The sequence below is a fragment of the Malaclemys terrapin genome, chromosome 8 (genome assembly GCF_027887155.1).
Source record: "Malaclemys terrapin pileata isolate rMalTer1 chromosome 8, rMalTer1.hap1, whole genome shotgun sequence".
Classification (NCBI taxonomy): Eukaryota; Metazoa; Chordata; order Testudines; family Emydidae; genus Malaclemys; species Malaclemys terrapin.
Window position 1 is genome coordinate 4736777 of NC_071512.1, and position 18864 is coordinate 4755640.

The following is an 18864-nucleotide window of genomic DNA, read 5'->3' on the forward strand; positions in this document are numbered from 1 at the left end:
TATAGCTTATTTGCTGAACAGAGATACAGAAATAGGGATCCGCTTTCCTAAAAAGTGACTGAAAATTTATTTCTATATTATCTATTCCAGTTTAGTATATACCTATTTAGCTGTCCAAGGTGCTCACTGAAGACTTCCTAGGACAGCTACCTTCACAGGTAATGACTAACACTAATTTGTTAGTCTCTAAGGTGCCACAAGTACTCCTGTTCTTCTTCACAGGCAGTGCCTTTAGCTTTGTGCTGTTAAATTCACCTCTGCCCTCATTCCTCTTAATCGCGAGCTTGTTAAATTATCTACAGCCAGTTGTGATATCAGATTTCACGTAAACACAGAGGGGCCAAATTCATCCCTGGTGTCACTCCGTTGACTCCAATGCGGCACCAGGGAACAATCTGGACCCTGTCATCCAGGATAATTGCATGCGCACACACTGATTGCATAGACAACATCTGGGGAGAAAGGAATCAGTTAAGATGGTAATGATTACGCGAGGTCTCTACCCTAAACTGGCTCTGGACTGTGCACCATATTAAAATTTCCACTGTGCTTTGCAAGTATCACCTAGTAAATCAATGTAATTTGTATTGTGTAACTCACTGTGCAAAACAGGAAGTTCTCACTCATGATGGCATGGTCACTGCTGGGTATTTAAGGTGGTTTTTAAATTTACACTGAGTCAGGCCAAGAAAGTCAGTGAAAGGAACAGGAATTTGATGTCAGGAAAGCGCCTGCATTTGGCTTTCTATGATATGAAGAAAAAACCATCCGGTGTGGGGTTAGGGGAAACGGAAACAAAACTTATCAGCAATGAATGGTCTGAGTTCTGGCTGATTGCCCTGCCGTCCAATCCGCCGTGACGGAGACTGGGCCAGAGATTCAGAAATTTTTAAAGGGACTCTTTCCATATGGAGAAGGTCTCCCCGAGAGAGGGTTTATTACTGACTGCACGGGGTACAAGCCAAGCATGACGGGTCCAGCTAATCTATGGGCTTTGGTGGCTTTTATGCATATGACCTTATTTATTAGGTTGTAACCAACAGCAAAAAATAGCCCAAACCAACCTGCAGGCCTGCTTCAAAGCTATGACTAGCCCCACACCTGTGGCTGCACTCAGCGTTGAATGACAAACAGTTAACTAAAGGAACTCCCCTTCCCTCTTTCTCCAGTCCATCACTAATTATTTCAGCAATGGGCACTGTATTCCCATACCCCATAGATCCCTCTCAATTCAACCCCCACCTGAAGCATGTGCTCAGAACTGCTGAACTAAGGTCGCTCTTGCTAAATGAAGGAGCGAGCAGAAGGGGAGGGTCTTTAGTAAGAGATCTTCCGTTCAAACCCTGGGCACAGCCTTAAGCGTGGGACGATTGATGACATCGCCAGCAACAGCAGTGTCATGAGAGAAGGGGCTAAGTAGCCCTGGATCCAGAGAACAGGACCTGCCAGTTTTGGCAACCACATGGTGATCAGGGATATATTTCCTTTCCATTGAATACGCATTCAGGGGCGTGGACTATTGACCAGGGGCAGGTCAATATGAGGGAAGACAGTTCCTTTGCCCTGCATGAATTTCCCACCCCACATGTGGTCCCCAAACATGCCTAGCAGGAGGATCAAATGCATCTGAAAAAATATCTTGGGATTATGCTTGTTATATTCTCAGTAGTTACCCCTGCTCTTAGGGCTAGCCGATAAATGGAATAGCATGGGTAGCAGACACCTAATATATGACCTTTACATAAAGGCTTTGATTTTCTAGTGCTGCTTTTCTAGTGTTCTAGCCTGGGATCTGCATAAAGAATCAGTGTGTCGGTGTCTGTTGCCACGGTGACTGAATATTGTCCCCATTCTTCTGGTTGAAATTATAACAACATTTACTAGCTCCTTTGTGCTCCACGCTAAGTGTAACTTTAAATGCCAAAGGGCACAGTCCACCCAGTTATAAAACACTTGCATTACATACACCCAGAGATGAGATCTGGTGAGCAAATTCCATGCACTCGCAACCTATCACACAGTCTCTCTGCCGTTTTTATAGAGTTGGTCTGATCTGCCATGGCTATTTCTAATTCATCCAATGAACAGAGCCCCCTTTTTTCTGTGTTTAAATGTGCGGAAAGCTCCACCTGTTCCCTGGTATTCCAGTCATTATTTCTATCTATTTGATTAGTCTTTTTTTTTTTTAATTTTTAACTCAGGGAGCCCACAAGGAACAGACAAACCAAGCAGGTTGAATCTGCAAAAATACTTTATATAATGTACGATTTGCTGAGCGCAGAGTACAATACAGTTAATATGGTTCTGTCACTTCCTCAGGAATACGTTATATAAAACTGTCTTTGCCACATAATTATATTGTAGAATGACAGGAGACTAGATTAATAGTTCTTCAGGCTTGACAGAATACCATATCGCCTTCATGCCCCACACAGAGACACATGAATAAATATGAAAACAATGTCATTTGACTATGTATCTATACATTTCCAATTCTATTCCAGTGGAGGGGAAGGACGGTTTTATGACTCCAGAACTGGATTGGTATGATCTGGATTCAATTCCCAGCTATGGTGTAGACTCGTGTGTGGCCTGCCCTGGAGGAAATCTCTTGATCTCCTTGGGTGTCAGTTTCTCCTCTGGATAACAGGGATAATTTCATGCTTCTTTTCTCCCACCCTCTGTCTGGCCTGTCTCTTTAAACTGCAAACTTTGGAACAGGGATGGTCTCCTCCGACCCTAATAAGTCTTTACAGGCGCTGGCATAATGAGACTGCTTACAGCTCCAGGTGCTCCTGCGATGCAAACAAGGAGTGCACTACATGCACACGCATCCTGATTTAATATCCTGATTTTCTCGCGCTCTCTCGGGACATTCTGTCCATTCCTCAGCCCGCATGTACACACGTCTCCTCGGCTCCAGTGAACTCCCCGAAGGGAGCCAAGCCCTGATCCCGGGGGCAGTGCCTTGCAACCGAGCCGGGTGACCTGGGCGCAGGCAGGAACACCGGCGTTGCAAACGGAGCACTTGCATAAGCAGCCAGTCCCTTGCCAGGTGGCGTTAGGGACCAGCCCGAGCCGCCCCAAGGGGGATGCTGCAGGCGGGCGCGGGGTCAGTGACTCCTTTCCCCCAGACCCTCCCCCCCAAGGCTCCCTGTCTCTCCCTCCAAGCAAACTCCAGCCCCTCGGTTATGAAACGCAGCCCGCAAGGTCTGTTTCACAACAGGGGCGGGCCTGAGCCGGCCGCCAATGGGCAGGCGCCGGAGCCCCATCACATGGGGGCTGCTCCAGATTTTACGTAATGTAGTTTTGTGCAAGCAACAAAAGCGGTGGCGAGCCGGGGGGAGGGGGCCAAGCCCCCTCCCCTCCCCCCGACAAATCGCTCCTCGGGGATGGAGCTGGGCTGCTCCAGCCCTGGGGAAGTGACTGCACCCACCTGCCCCCCCCCGCCTTCCTCCCAGGGAAGAGGAGGGTGGGAGGAGCAGCCTCCTCCCCCAGGCAGGGCGGCACAAGGGATGCGAAAGGGGAGATCCGGGGAAACCTGTCAGAGCGGGTCCGAGACGGTGACCCCGACACGCAGGCCGGGGAGGGGGTGTCACCCACGGGCAGCCCGAGCGAGCCCCGCTGCCCCCGGGGGCTGTGCCAGCCAGGCGAGGATGGGCTGAGGGGCGCGGAGGGTCCTTGGGTGCTTCGCTCGGGTGCGCGGCTCTCAGCCCCTCGCCTTGTCTCGGGGCACCCCCCGCCCCAGTGTCCCTGGCCCTGCGGGGGCCCGGAGCCTGTGGCGGGGCGGAAATCCAGCCCGTCCCCCGCGCCCCGGCCAGCCCGGCTCCAGGGGCGCATCCCGGCGCGCTGCTGCCCGGGGGAGGGTCGCGGTAGCGCCCCGCCGCCGCGGGCCGGGGCCAGAGCCGGAGCTATGGACGTTTTCCTCTGCCCCGCGTGTCGGCTTGTCCTGTGGGACCCGGTGACCGTCTCCTGCGGCCATTCCTTCTGCAAGCGGTGCCTGGGCGAGGCGCTGCCCTCCCGCTGCCTCGTGTGCCGGGGCCGGCTGAGACTCCCGGGCTCCAGAGCGGTGCATTGTAACGTCCTGCTGGGCAGCCTGCTGGAGAAGTGCCTGGCCCGGGACACCCAGCTGGCCCGGCTGCAAAGCCACGCGCAGGAGCTGCTCCGGGGCCGGGACTACCGGGCTGCTCTGAGGACCACCCAGAAAGGGCTCGAACTGGGTAAGCGTGGCGGGACTGGGGGGGTGGGGAGGGAGGGAGGCTGGTCAGTGTCTGGATCCACGCACCCAAACCAAGCCACCCCCCACCAGCTCCTGGTTATGTAACTTCTCGCCAGAAACCGCCAGGCACCACTGCACTGTCTCTCTCCTTCTTAGTTTCCTGTTCATAAAAAGCCGCTTTATGCGCCGAGAGGGGAACCCCACCATCAAAGCCGGTGAATGAAGCTGTGACTTCACGCGGTGTCACTAACGGGGGCAGCTCATTTTCACCAGCTTGCACTGATGAAGGGTTTAATTCCTCCAACCCCCCCCCCCAGGACTTTAAAAAGGGCACGTTTATCATCATCTGTACCACAGCTCCAAAGTCAGATAGTAACAGCCCTCTGCTTTGCAGGCAGTTGCCAATATTTTCTTTTGCAAGCCCTGGGCACTATTTGCACATATATAGCTTCCCGCGATGCGTATGAGCAGTCATTGTTCTCCCTTCATGACCCACTTCTTTGGCAGGTTGAGGGGTATAGTTTCTGCTGTCAGCCTCTAATCCGAAGGGTTTTGGGTGTTTAAGTGGCAGCAGAATTCGAGTCATGATTTGCAGGAGGAGCTGTGAGTTTCTGAGAGGATGGGAGGGGAATAGCTGTTTTAGAAGTTGGAAGATCAGTAGCACAGAGCGCTCACATCCAGCAATGTGTCAGTCCCAGAGGAAGTTCTTGGCCCAGCTTTGCTGGTCACAGGGGCAGTGCCACTGTTGCTGGAGCGATGTGGAAAAGGGCTATGAAGATGGAAAATGATCAGCAGGGTTGTGAGACCGTCACAGTGTATCCCCCCACAGTTGCACCTGTCAGAGCCACCTCTGCCTCTTGGGAGAATGCAGCCCTGGCAAAGACTCGTAGCCAGGGGTTGACTAATTCTCTACTCTCCCAGGACTCCGAGGGCCAGGGTTGGATTCTGCAGTCTTGTTTCAGGATTGACCTCCAGGGGAAATTTGCCGGCAGGATCAGGCCCTGGATTTTCTGAACATAAGAGGGAATGTGGATTGCTCCTAGGACAGCAACAATACTGAGTACCCACTTGGCACTTAGCTACAGCTTTGTATTTGCAGTGCACGGCACAAACATTAATTCATTAATCACCATAGTACCAGAGCATGGGAAGGGGGTGTATCTATGTAAGTGACTTGCTGATGGCTAATACATCCTCATTGTGTCCTGAGCAGATCCTTTTATCCAACATATTAACGTAAGACATGCATCACTTTTCAGCATCATGACTGCTTGATCAAGTCTTGAAGCAAATGCATGCATGTGCGTTTATTAACATTTTCATTACTGTTTTATTTTACATCATGGGATTTCTGTAAAAGAAATACTGATAAAAATGTTCAAAGCTCCAAATCCTTGTTACACTGTATGTGTGCTCCAAAAGTTCTCGGTTCTATGTTTGTCTTTATTCTTATTATCATTTGGACTGCTGCTGCGCCAGTCTTCTGGGGCTAGGGGCTGTACAAACACATAAGAAATACTCAATCCCTGCCCAGAAGAACTTCCCATCTTGGTTATGGATACTGCCTGTCTATAAACAAAGTTTCAAAACGTATTATTTTCAAGGGAAATGCAAAAGCACTTCACAGTTAACCAAAGGCAGTGCTTTGTCAATCCATCTGTTGTCTTATATCTCTTCTGCCAACGAGCTAGTGTATCAGTGAGAATCTTCTTAACTTATAGTGGCAATCAAGATAACGAAATACCATTAGGCAACAGCTACAGACTTAAAAAAAAAAAACACAGAGCAGTCACAAAAAGAACATCTAGCCAGATCTTGAACTTGGGGTGTAGTATCTTACTTTCCCCCACAAGCTCAAGTTCATGTGGGTCTCTGTGCATGTGGCAAATAAACTTGATCCGTAGACATCATTAAACCTGTGAATACGACTGGCCATGGCATTCTGGCTTTACACACACTTGAAGGGGACAGGTGACGTAGTGCAAAGGAGTCACACCCTCGCTCTTCCCCTCTGGATTCTGAGCCCCAAATGACAAATGAGTTGTGATTTCACCGTGGTTTCCATTGCTCCTCTTAACAAAACGCACTGCACTGCTCAGTTTGGTTGGCAGTCCTGGCTCAAAGACTAGCACTGGGAGAAGGAGCTGCAGCTACTGCTGTTATATATATTGCAGTAGCACCAGGGAGAGGAGACCCAGTAAGAGATAGGAGCCCCATTGTGTGAGGCAGCGTGTAGATAAGTAAAGGAAAGGCAACTGCTACTCCAGAGAGCTCATTCTCCAGGATTATGACAAGACACAGCAGGTGGATAAAGAGACACATGGGGATGTGGGCAAGGTTACAGTAAAGACAGGTATGTTTGCGTGAATAAATAGTCACATTGGCCATCGTAGACACAGCTGTCGGCCTTCCTGGACTGCGGCTCATTGGCAGAACTGCATCAATGGCAGAGGATTCAGGTGCACTGGCAGTGTTGTGTGTGTGGGAAACTTCCATAGCCAACCAAGCCAAAAACTGCTGAACACCCTCAGGCTTACCCAGAGCAATGCACCAGAGCATATGTTCAGAGCACTTACGATTGTTTTATTATGGAGAAGAGAGCGCTGCTCACATTTCACCAGCATGCCTTCTTCCGAGCGGTTTTGCTAGAATCTCTTATCTGGAGTTAAATAACTGTAAGGACTTGGAAAGCGTTTCTAGTTTGTTGCTCAATTTTAGCCCAAGGCCCTTTGGCTATAGAGAAGTCCGTGGCTGAATTTTCTTAGGGCTGCATCGGTGTTTAACACGCACATCAAGCAGCAGATTTTTGCCCCCCCTTAGTCTTAAAATCATAGAATCATCGAAATGTAGGACTGGAAGGGACCTCGAGAAGTCAAGGCCAGTCTCCTGTGCTAAGGCAGGGCCAAATAAGCCTCGTCTAACCTATTCTTAAAAACTTGCTGTGATGGGAATTTCATAACCTCTCTTGGATGCCTATTCCAGAACTTAACTACCTTTATAGCTGGAAAGTTTTCCTAATACCTAACCTGAAGCTGCAGATTCACATTACTTCTTATCCTGCCTTCTGTGGACATGGAGAACGATTGATCACCGTCTTCGTTAGAACAGCCCTTCACACCGTCATCAGTTCCCCCCTTCCCCGGTCTTCTTTTCTCAAGACTATTCTTACTCCGCAAATGATTTTCCTGAGGTGGATGCCTGGCCACGGCGTTTGTGTTCATTCAGAAGGATGGCACTGCGTCTGTCCTTGTTATCACTTGGTTCTGGGTCGCTGCTGTCAGTCTCTCACTTTAACGCACCAGTGCAGCCCAAACGAAACCCATCTGAGCAGGGTGACGGCTTCCCCAGCACAGACATGGAGGCGATGTTATCCTGGCCAGGGAGATGAGCCTTCCTGGGAGTACCGGAGAGCCAGCAGTGCAGTTAGTGCAGGAGTATCGTCTGTCGCCCGCTGTGGATTGCAGAGATGGGCTGAGGGTCACAGCCAGGCTTTCTCATTGATTAAGCTTGTACCCGTCAGCAGTCCTGTAACATTCTCATGAGGAGTGACTGAAAGAGAGAAAATATTCGTAGACAGACTGCTTGGCCAGGAAAATTACCAGCATACTGGGGGACAGGTGGCCCCCTCTGCAAATTAATATACGGTATGACAGGTTGTCCCAGGGAGACTTTTAGTTAGAAGTCATCAGCTGAAATCCAGCCTAGGTCAGTAGGGTCTGAAAGCAATATCATCTTGTGCTTATTCGGTAACCTCTATGAAATTAGAATTGGGGGTGTTAGTGAACAAGTGGCCATATGACACCAGCAATACCCCTTGCACCCACAATGGAAGTGCTGGAAGAAAGGCGAACCTTAGAGCTGATCCCACCAGGTCAGTGGATGAGGCCCAGTGTAAGTGAATGTTCTGCAGTGCTGTCTGTCCAGGTGCTAGCAGAGCTCTGTAGAACTGGCACTACAGCACATTTAGTTGGTACTAAAGCGGGGAACTTCAAAGGTGCCCAACTGCTATTAATAGGTCAACGAGAATTGAATTCCTCACTCCCGTAGGTGGCTTTGGGGAATCTCAGTCTCAATTTCTACTTGAAAACAGAGCCAGTAAGGGACACAGATTCCCTCTCTTTGTTCCATATTCCTCCTCCATCCATCTTCCTTGACACGGAGATGGCAAACACTTGGCCAGACGGACTGAGAGGCTGTCTAGTGTCACTGCAGCCTACGGGTCCTCAGCCGAAATGTTGTTTTGTGATGTCTCACAGCAGCATCGCTCAGTGACTCACAGCAGACGCCCCTGGGCCTTCTATGGCAACAGCACACCACAGGGACTATTTTTATTCTTTCTCCAGCCACAGAAGCACAGCTGTGTCCCAAAAAATGTGGTTCTGGATGTCTGGAGAACAGCCCCTGCAACCTTCGAATCAATAGGTCCTGTTCTTGAAAGGCAGCTCTAATATTCATTGTCAGATGCCACTCAGCTGAGGTCTTGCTAAGAGATTGGATACATCAGGATAAATTGGAATGAAGGGAAATTTAAGGGGTGGGAGAGGGGAATCCTTAGGTTGCTTAGATTGTTGAATAGTCTCTGAAGGGATGCTGGCTGTGATTCAGCCTTATTCCACCAAGCACCTGAGATTAAAAAGTAGGGAGCAGTTCAGCATTAGCAAGAAAGGGACTAGATGAAATGGAAGCTCTGATTCCCTGTCTCTAAGCAGTACTTGTTATTCTGTCCTTTTCCCATAGCCTGTGTCTGGCTCATCTATTTAGATCAGAAGCTTTTCGGGACGGAGTTTGTCTCTTACTCTGTGTTTGTACAACACCCAGCACAGTGGGGCCCCAATCTTTGCTGGTCCTTAGGCACTACCATAATAAACATGATTCAATATTATAAGGGCGGTTAGTTAATCTGAGATACCCCCAGTGGTTTTAAGTAGAACTGGTCAAAAATGTTTAGTTGAAAAACAGTTTTCTTCCTTTTATGTACCATTTTCATTTTTTACTTATCAGTTTTCAGTTTGTTTTCGTTTGATGATTGTACCTGTTTGGATCAGACCAATTCACCACGCGGCAGGCTTCTACAAAAATAAGAAGTACACCCTAAATGAAACGTGTCTATTTCAAAATTGAAAAAAAAAATCATTTTTGAGAAATTTCCAAAACATGTGAATACAGTAATGTAGATAAAAGAATTCCTTGCAAATATTTGGGGATCAAAAATGAAAAACCGGGCCCATTTTGAAACCCAGCAGAATGAAATCAGCTCTGAAAATGTCAGAGTTTTCATGAGCTAAGGTCTGGAATTATAGAGTCTTTAGCTTTGTTGACTAACTCTAGTTTAATCCAAGCCTGCTTTTGCATTACCAGTTCCTGTTATAAAATATTGACATCTGTGACTAGTGTCAGACTAGATCACCTAGTTAGCTGGATTAGATCTCTTAGTCATGTGTCTGATGTGGATATTCCACTGTGAGAGTGCTAACCTGTATATTCATTGCCTTACGGACCCTTCTGCATCCTGGCCGGAAATTAAGTCATTAACAAAAAATAATTAGTGCCAACAGTGTGAATTTAGTGGTGACAAAATCATGGCGTAAGTTGATCAAAATGCAAATGCGAATATATGTGATAAAATAGTGCAAGTCTCACTGATTTGGCATACGAGTGTGCAAAACAATTGTCACAACTGTTTTATCCTGTTAGCTGGCTTTCCTTCTCCACCATGCTTTTGATGTGCAAGTTATGCTTATTTTGCCTTGTCCATCCAGTGCCAAGTCAGTGCAAGTTACACTACTTTACCCCGACATCTGTTTTCTGATGTTATCCTCCCCCCAGCTGAATTTGTCCAGGAGATTTCCATAGGACTTGCACCTGTTTGCACTAGGTCAGAATTCACCGTGTCTAGGAGATATTGAGTGCAGACCTTGTATTAACGGCACTGAGGGCTTCTGCCTGCAGCTCCTGATGATGTTTCGCTGAGGCTGTGCCGGTCGGAGGCGTATGTGGCCCTGCAGCAGTACTCAGAGGCGCTGGAGGATTTGGAGGTGGTGTGCCGGAGTGAGCCAGAAGAGTGTGAGGTGAGTCAGTGCGTGGCTGGTGGGTTGGTTCTGCTACAAGAAGGTGGACGGGGCACCTGCTGTGGGCTACAAGGGCTCCTTGAAATGAAACGTGATGCGAAATGTTGCGCTTGAGCTGTGGGACTGCAGCCGTCTGCTCACAGGGACGGGGATTTTGTTCCTGGGACTGTTAGAACTCTAAATGCTGGCGGGCTCTTCCTCCCCGTTTCTCCTAGAGGGCTTCATTTGGCCCCAGGAATCTCCCTGATCTTGTTTTGCCACACTTCTGCGAACCCGCCTACCTCCCCGGAGAGATTTAGAGCTGTCCAAAGGAGATGGGGAGGGGGGTTCTACAAATATTTAAGAACACAATTTGAATCTGTTATCAAACATAAACCATGCCAGGAGTGAACATGATGCACCTAGCAACTTCTCTGCTGGTGTACTAGGATTCGGCTCTGGGACTCAGAACCCACTCAGATTTCAGCTGTTGCGGTTTTGGAGGGTCTTCTCCATGAAGCCTCTTCCCCGCTCCAGCTCCAGGGTGCTTTGCCTTTTTGCCACTCTTCCTGAAATTCATGGGCAGGTCAGCATCCCATGAGTCTTAGGGCCTGATCCAATGCCTGTTATAAACATTGAGAATCTTTCCATTGACTTTAATGAGCATTGGATCAGGCTTTAACTTGCTCTGCCATCAAGTGCATGCGGTTTGTTTCGTGCATTGCAATGCTCTGTCATGGTGCGACGACTCCGTCATCATTCAGTGAGGCAGCATTGTCATGTGACGCTGTAAACTATTGAGCCTTTGAGGACAAACACTCAGAGGTGGGAACTTTTCCCTCATCCCTTCTCCTGGGAAATCAGATGGCGTTTTCCAAGGTGCATTTGGCAGGAAGTTCATCCCTTATATAGTTAGTGTTGTAAAGGCATATGGGGACCAGGCCATTTTTTGTTAACGCTGGCACAGCTGTTGTTCCCTTGTATGTTGCCAAACAAAATAGAGTTGGTTTCTCTATGGTGAGATCTTCCTGCGGCTCACTAAATGCTGGAAGTAGGTGCTTTCTTCTTGGCATTCCCTCCACAGGCCAGGTAGAATTGGGCATTTGCTAGACAAACCCATTATAAAAGGAGCTGGATGCATGGTTCCCTCCCGCCTCCAGTGCCCTACTAGAGATTTCAGGCCAGACCTTGAAGGGGAAAGGCAGCTCGGCCTCCAGCCTGCGTGCTTAAACTGAGTTGGCTGATTATGCCAGACCGTGGGCCCATGTTTTCTTTATGACACAGGCTCCTGTTCGCCATGGGTGGAGCTGACCTCGTTTTCTTTGGACCTCGTTCAGCGCCTGTGAGCAAGGGAGTAGCATTGCAGTTTGGATAATATGACAGTGACAAATGTTAATGCTGTTTGATTTTTCTGAGCTCGCTTGTCCAGGTTTTGAAGAGATCTGGTTTCTCTGTGTGTGTTTGTACAGCGTGGGCTGGATTTCCTGTGGCGTTGTGGCCCCTTTATACTTTTCCAGCTACACAAAGGCAGCCAGATCTCCCCATGAGGGAATACTCTCAGCACAACTAGGTCCCCAGGGGAAGACCGGGCATGGCTGGCTCTGTGCCGGCTTCCCTTGCAGCCCCCTGTGTACCAGGGGCACATCAAGGAAAAAAGAGAGCCTGGCTGGAGTGAATTGGAGGTTTGGGGGCTGTGGGCAGCGGAGTGTGAATTACAGCAGCCTTGAGATTGCTCTAATTTACACTGGGGACTGAGCACAAAGGTGTCTCTGTCCCCTCCTTTCCTGCACTGAGCACTGCTTGGCTGGAGTGCACCATGCGGCGCTGTGTCTTTAATGGCGGCACTAATACAAATTATACAGAAAGATGAGAGGGTTTTTCTTTTCAGTGTCACAAATTCTCTTTGGAATCCAAAACTGCCAAATTTCCCCCCAGTGCAAATATCTTACCCTCAGCTCAATTTGGAGCTAGGCCCCGGCAGTGCAGGGGAAATGCAGTAGCCACTAAGGGGTTTCTCCTAGCCTCCCTTGGCCTATAGTTTGGAAAACTTGCATGGTGGCCGTTCCCTGTGTCCCTGGGGAGTGTCTGGGAAAGGGACAGCTTACAGAGGGTGGCAAGAGTTTTAGATCCACAGAGCGGATGGAAAAATGTGCTCATTATACAGAGGATCCAAATGCCACCATCTTGAATGCCACCACCTTGCCAGCAGCCTTGGGGCAGCTGGTTACCAAGCCGGGATCAGGGTCCATTGCTAATTCTGAACTCACACGCTTGCTCTCTGCACAGTCATTGGGTGTGTCTTGCTTGGAAACACACTAACCAAATTAAGTGGCAAGTTGCAATTATTGAATGTAAACACTCCATTATGCTAATCGGGCCATCTGTCATATCTCATTAAGCCCAGCACACCTAGATAACTCTATTGGGTTAAAAAAAAACAACAACCCAAAGTGAAGCACTCCAGGAGTGTCTGGCATCCTGTCAAAGGCAATCTTCATTCAAGCAAACTCATTGCTTGCATAGAACTAAGGTAATGAAGGCAGCGGTTCCAGCAGAGTGGAAGGGAGAGGTTGATTCCTGCTGGACTGGTGCATGGATCACAGGGTGGGCTAGCGGGGACACAGCTTTGGGCTGCAGGTGGAGGGGTTTTCAGTATTACTATTACTTAGTTGGGTTACTGTAGCCCCTCGGAGCTCCAGTCACGGGCTTGGACCTCATTGTGCTCGGCGTGCTACAAACACAGAACACAGAGCTGGTCCCTGCCCCAGAGAGCTTACAATCAAAGTAAGATGCCAGATGGTTAGAGACAGATGGGGGAGTACGAGGAAACAATGAGGCGACATTGGTCAGCATGACAGGGGCCTAACTGTTGTCAAGTTTTTTTGGTAGGCATCTTGGAAAAGGCGAGTTTGAAGGAGGGACTATAAGTGGGTTTGTGGATGTGCATCGGGAGCTTCTCCCAAGCACGAGGGGCAGCACGAGAGACAGCATGGAGGTGCTTGTTTGAAAATGTCACAAGTGGGCGATGCAGGCTGGCATCATGGACCGGATGGAGGCAGAAGTCGACGTTTCGGTGCTGAATAAGAGAGACTGGGTAGGGTGGGGCTAGATCACGAAGGGCCTGGAAAGCGAAGCCAGGCAGCGTATGTTTGGTGCTACAGAGGAGGGGAGCCAGTGGAAGGATGCAAAGAGAGGGATGAGGCGGTCAAAGCGATGGGCAAGGAGGAAAATGCTCTTTGCAGCAGCATTCTGAATAGATCTGAACAGGGCCAGGTTGCATTTGCCAGGGCCAGAGAGACGGATAGTGCAGGACTGAGATGCAGGAGGAGGAGAGCCTGCATGACACTTTCAGATGTGTGGATAGGTAGCAATGGCTGGATCTGATATATCAGAGTGGTCTGGTCCTTAGTGGAAGGATTGGGAAAGTGGGAAGACTTATTGCTGCTTTGTCAAGGATTTTCCAGTTTCTCAGCCTACAATTTAATTTGATTTGCTTTTGCTATGTTGCATTTTGGAATAAAAGCCCCTTCTGTGCCTTAAGAAACCTTTATGGACATCTGTTTCCTTCGTTGGCGCATCTGCTGATAAAGCATAGGAAGGGTAAGTGGGGGAGTAGGGTAAATAGATCAAGATGTGAGTTATGAGAAAACCTGACTGAAGGTGTAACGGTTCGTCTGCAGGGTTTGAAGCTGGATCCTTTAGCACCACAGAACAAACACTAGCACATGAGCTTAAGGAGTAAAGTTATGAGCAGGCAGCATTAGTAGGTTGCTATCCTATAGAAAACCAGCCACATCACGCAATATCCATTTTGTCAGTGTGTTAAAAACATTCCGTACTGCTCAGCATGACTAGCCACCACCTTGTCTTTTCCAGTTCTAATTTCTGTGATTCTCAGAGGTAGCAGCAGTACCAAGCTCACATTTCACTGCACGCGGCTCTCTAGGACATTCATGGGATTCATAGCTCAGTGCATGGGGCTTCTTAGAGGGAAGCCTAGGTGGCCATTTGGGGTTTTTTTAGGGGGTTCCGCAAGGTCTGAGTTGGTGGAGAAACTTGTATTAGTGCTGCCTGGTGAGTTGATACAATGAGGACTTGGGTTTCTAGGGCTGAAGAAAACAACCAGCTGGTGACTAATCTGGATGGCTCCGTCCTATTTGCTTTGCTCCTCTGCAGGGCTATTTCCGGAAAGGGAAGGTGCTGCTGGAGTTGGGAGAGAAGTCCGAAGCCTTGCTGCAGTTCCACCATTGCCTTACACTCAATCCCAGCTTCCCTGCCGCTCAACACGAGATGGAAAAGGTGAACGTGCCCCGGGGCCTTTCAGCCAAGAGCCAGGCTCCACTTTAAACCTGTCCATTTCCCCAGGAGGTAGAAATCTGGGCATGGATTTCAGTGCCCTTGAATTAGGCAGTAAAATAAAGCCAGGATACGCTCCTTTTCTCCTGGAGACTGAATCATAGAATATCAGGGTTGGAAGGGACCTCAGGAGGTCATCTAGTCCAACCCTATGCTCAAAGCAGGACCAATCCCCAGACACATTGTTTGCCCCAGGTCCCTAAATGGCCTCCTCAAGGATTGAACTCACATCCCTGGGTTTAGCAGGCCAATGCTCAAACCACTGAGCTATCCCTACCAGCATGGGAGGGAGGCCTAGACTGTTCCTGAGTGCAACTATGAACAGGTTTCCTTCCCCTCCCCACCACCTTCCCCAGGCAAAAGCCTTGCAGTTTTTCTGTCCAGAAAACTGTCTCTAGAGCCACATCTCCAAGTCTCTTGCCTGGGCAAGTCTCAGCTGAGCACTGCTCCCTGATTGGTTAAGAAAGAGCAGTCTAGCCAGCCCGGCATATGGGGGATCTCAGTGCAGATACTCTTTGGCCGGCGTCCCTCCCATTACAGAAATCACCATGACCTTTGGCACCGCTTGCTACCCCTGGCAGCCTCCATGGGCACAGAGATGTTTCCTCCATCCGAGTCCGGGGTGAGGAACATTGTTGTGGGTGGGGCAGTTTGCACTGCGCTTGCCCGTGTTGTATCAGTTCTGTTGGCAATGTCCCCACGGCTGTTAATCACCACGGCCATATTCACTCTCTTTTCCCACCCTTTCTTCCCAGCTCACTGCACTGCCCGGGCATTCATGTGCCAATGGGTAGAACTGGTGTGTCACTGCAGCAGGAAACCAGGATTCTGCCCAGAGGCTCTGGAGAAGAGAAATTGGGCTTGGATCTTCCTCTCTACCCTGTCTGTAGGCATCAGGCATGGCTGGAGTTTGGTCCTGCCTAGCTTTCTAGAATATATAGGGTTGGGGTGGGGAGGAGCAGAGGGTGTTGAGAGCTTCGACTCTTCCACCCCGATCTAGAAGCAACGTTGCACCTTATGGTTTGCTTTCCCTGCACCAAAAATGTAACGCGACTCCTCCACCTGCAGATCCTCACACAGGCTGACTCCCCACTCCCAGGCACTGTCGTGGAGCTACTGAGTGCTGCCAGCCTGGACTTTAAAAGCTCCAACTCAGGGAAGGAAGAAGCAGACCCTCTGCTGAGGCCCTCTTCCGGAGGAGAGTACGGGCAGGTGAGGGGGCTTGTTGGGCCTGCTATGGTTATGGGTGCAGGAGCAAAGATCAGGTGAAGATAGTCACACAGAGGGGTGTGTGTGTGGTAACCAAGAGTGCTGTCATGTGCACAATGTCTTTCTCTGGGATTGGGAAGGGGATGAAAGAAAGACTGAGGGAGTTGCAGCTAGCAGAGATTCAGCACCGCAAAGGAGTGAACAGGGCGGGTTGAACACCGGGAAAGCGATACCCCCACATCTTGTGAAGGGATTGGGTAGGGATGAGAACTCCCCCATTTTCCATATATTTTCCCCCCTGCCGTGTTTTTGGTAAGCAAAATATTTCCAAACTGATTTCAGGCATCAAAAGATGTGACAGCAAATTTGGGTCGTGTCAGCAATTCCCCCTCCCCAAGTTTTATTCTTTGAGGGGAAAAAATTCAGGCCAGCTCCTATTGTTACGTTACCCTCTCTGGGAGACCCTGCTAGTTGAGGAGGGATGAGGAGATGCGGGAGTGTGGGTTCAAACACACCCAAGGAGTGGGCAGAGCTTGGAGAGAGTCGGCCCGTGTTTTGAGCACAACACTGGCCATCCTCTGCATGCATGATAGGTGCCCAGGTTGGATAACAAGGGGACAGCATCTTTGTTCTCCTCTGTTGTGTGTGTGTGTGTCTAAAATCCTCCCATCCCCAGTATGTGTGGAAAATCCTTCCCCCTTGTGACTCAGTAGCGCAGATGTGTCTATGGAGAATGCACTGGACGCAGGGATATCAGGCTTGAGTTTCTATTTTTTTGTGATCTAGGATCCAGAGAGAGAGACGGAGGATGGGAAGGAGGAAGCTTTGTCTGAACGTAGCCAGTTGGAGCCTCAAAGTCCCCAGCAGCCTGCCTGGTGGCCGAGGAGAAGGAAAGACTCAGGGACTTCAGCAGAGAGGCAAGAGGGGAGATCATTAGGTAGGTGGCCTCGCAGACACCTGGAAGCCCATCTAAATGACGCGAGTGTGTGTGTCACCCCATCCGCCATTGCAGGGCAAGTTTGCAGCCTTTCTGTTGCCATTGGTACCCAAGGTGGATGGGGCTTAATATTCATGGAGAACAGAAGAGTCTCAGTGGTTGTGGAAACCCAACATTTCTTAATGAGGCTTTGTCAGTCTCCTCCAGAGTGTGTCCCCTCACCGAGCCGTGGAGAGGAGTCTACTCCAGGGACTTCTGACTGTATGTGGTCAAACTCCACCCTAGAGTCACATGCTGCAATCCCCTCCTCATAGGAAGTACAGAGGAGAAGGCCATGACCTGAACTGGACCGTGTCTAGGGTTACCATATTTCAGCAAGAAAAAAAGAGGACGGGAGGAGCCCCGCCCTAGCCCCGCCCCTGCCCCTCCCACTTCCCGCCCCCCCAGAACCCCCAACCCTCCCCCCGTTCCTTGTCCCCTGACTGCCCCCTCCTGGGACCCCTGCCCCTAACTGCCCCCCAGGACTCCACTCCCTATCTAAGCCTCCCTGCCTCTTGTCCCCTGACTGCCCCAACCCTTATCCACACCCCCACCCCCAGACAGACCCCTGGGACTCCCACGCCCCATCCAACCACTCCCCACCCCCTGACAGCCCCCCCCCCAGAACTCCCAACCCATCTAAACCCCTCTGCTCCCTGTCCCCTGACTGCTCCGATCCCTCTCCGCACTCCTGCCACCTGACAGCCCCCCCCAGAACTCGCAACCCATCTAAACCTCTCTGCTCCCTGTTCCCTGACTGCTCCGATCCATCTCCCCACCCCTGCCCCCTGACAGCCCCCCCAGAACTCCCAAACACTCCCCCCCTGCTCCTTGTCCCCTGACTGCCCCCTCCTGGGACCCCTGCTCCTAACTGCCCTCCAGAACCCCACCCCCTACCTAAGACTCCCTGTTCCTTGTCCCCTAACTGCCCCCTCCTAAGACCCCCCCCAACTGCCCCCCAGGACCCTACCCCCTACCTGTACCCTGACTGCCCAAAACTTTCTCCACTCCCCCCAAAAAGCCCCCCCCGTTTCTTGACTGCCACCTCCAGAACCTTCCTGCCCCCGGTCCCCCTTACCCTGCTGCTCAGAACAGGGTGTTGGGCTCTGTGCAGCCGAGCCAGACACGTGGCTGAGCTCCCCAGCACAACAAAACCCGGTCCCTGGCCCTGCACAACAAAACCCAGTCTGGCCCTGCACAGTGCTGCCGGACTGGGCTGCAAGGGAGCTGCCGGCTCAGAATGCAGGGCGGATCCGGCTCCTCTACAGCTGCTCCTGAGTCCAGCCCGGGACTTCCCTGCAGCCCTCCCAGCCGCTCGCTCTGCTCTGCGGGGGGGAAATCCCGGACATTGTGAGTGCTTTACAAATTCCCCCCGGACGCTATTTTTAGCACAAAAAGGAGGACATGTCCGGGTAAATCCGGACGAATGGTAACCCTAACCGTGTCTATCCCCGCTACCTGGTCTCATAGGCTGGGGGGGACTGGCTGGTATTTGGATTCAGGTTGGAGTTGTATTTGGATGTCCAGCATCATGTGGTTGTGAATTCCATCCCATCCCATTTGTACTGTGAATTCCCGTCTCCTAGCGCTTGTGCTTGCGCTCCCCCACACCCAGCATTTAGCAGGGTGGTTTCCCCATGCATGCTCTCACTTAGAAAGGCGGCTGTTAATGCCGGCTCCAGTTACAGTGTGTCTTCCGCATAGACCGGCTTAAAAGTCAAGTGCAGCTACTTGGATCTCAAACCAGAAGCCCACCGAAGTCTGTGGAAATAGTCCCAATGTGGCTCTGGATCAGGCCCTCCATTCCAGAGTGAGAAACACTTCCCGTCCCAGACACACTGGGGGGAAAAGGTTTTTCCAAAGTAGGAACTTGGCCTCAGCATTTGGCATGTCGGCTGCTGCGATACGTACCTAGCACTTCGGCTTTTCCTCTTCAAAGCATTGTCTGGGTAGAAACGCCGTACACCTCACACCACCCGTGGGGGGGAGAGGATTAGTTTCATTCTCCAAACGGGCAAACAGACCGTGAGGGACGAAATGACTCACTCAGGCCGTGC

The 18864-nt window shown here is 50.4% G+C and overlaps 1 protein-coding gene across 1 annotated transcript in view; it reads left to right on the forward strand.

Moving 5' to 3' along the window:
- Positions 1 to 2239: 2239 nt before the first annotated feature.
- The window catches only part of LOC128841873 (LON peptidase N-terminal domain and RING finger protein 1-like), a 31583-nt gene continuing 14958 nt past the window's right edge, over positions 2240 to 18864 (forward strand). Inside the window, exons 1-5 of the mRNA XM_054037375.1 lie at positions 2240 to 4220; positions 10169 to 10287; positions 14443 to 14565; positions 15691 to 15834; positions 16618 to 16768. Of these exons, the coding sequence (XP_053893350.1) occupies positions 3914 to 4220; positions 10169 to 10287; positions 14443 to 14565; positions 15691 to 15834; positions 16618 to 16768 (844 nt within the window). The 5' untranslated portion in view covers positions 2240 to 3913. The remainder of the gene's footprint in view (positions 4221 to 10168; positions 10288 to 14442; positions 14566 to 15690; positions 15835 to 16617; positions 16769 to 18864) is intronic.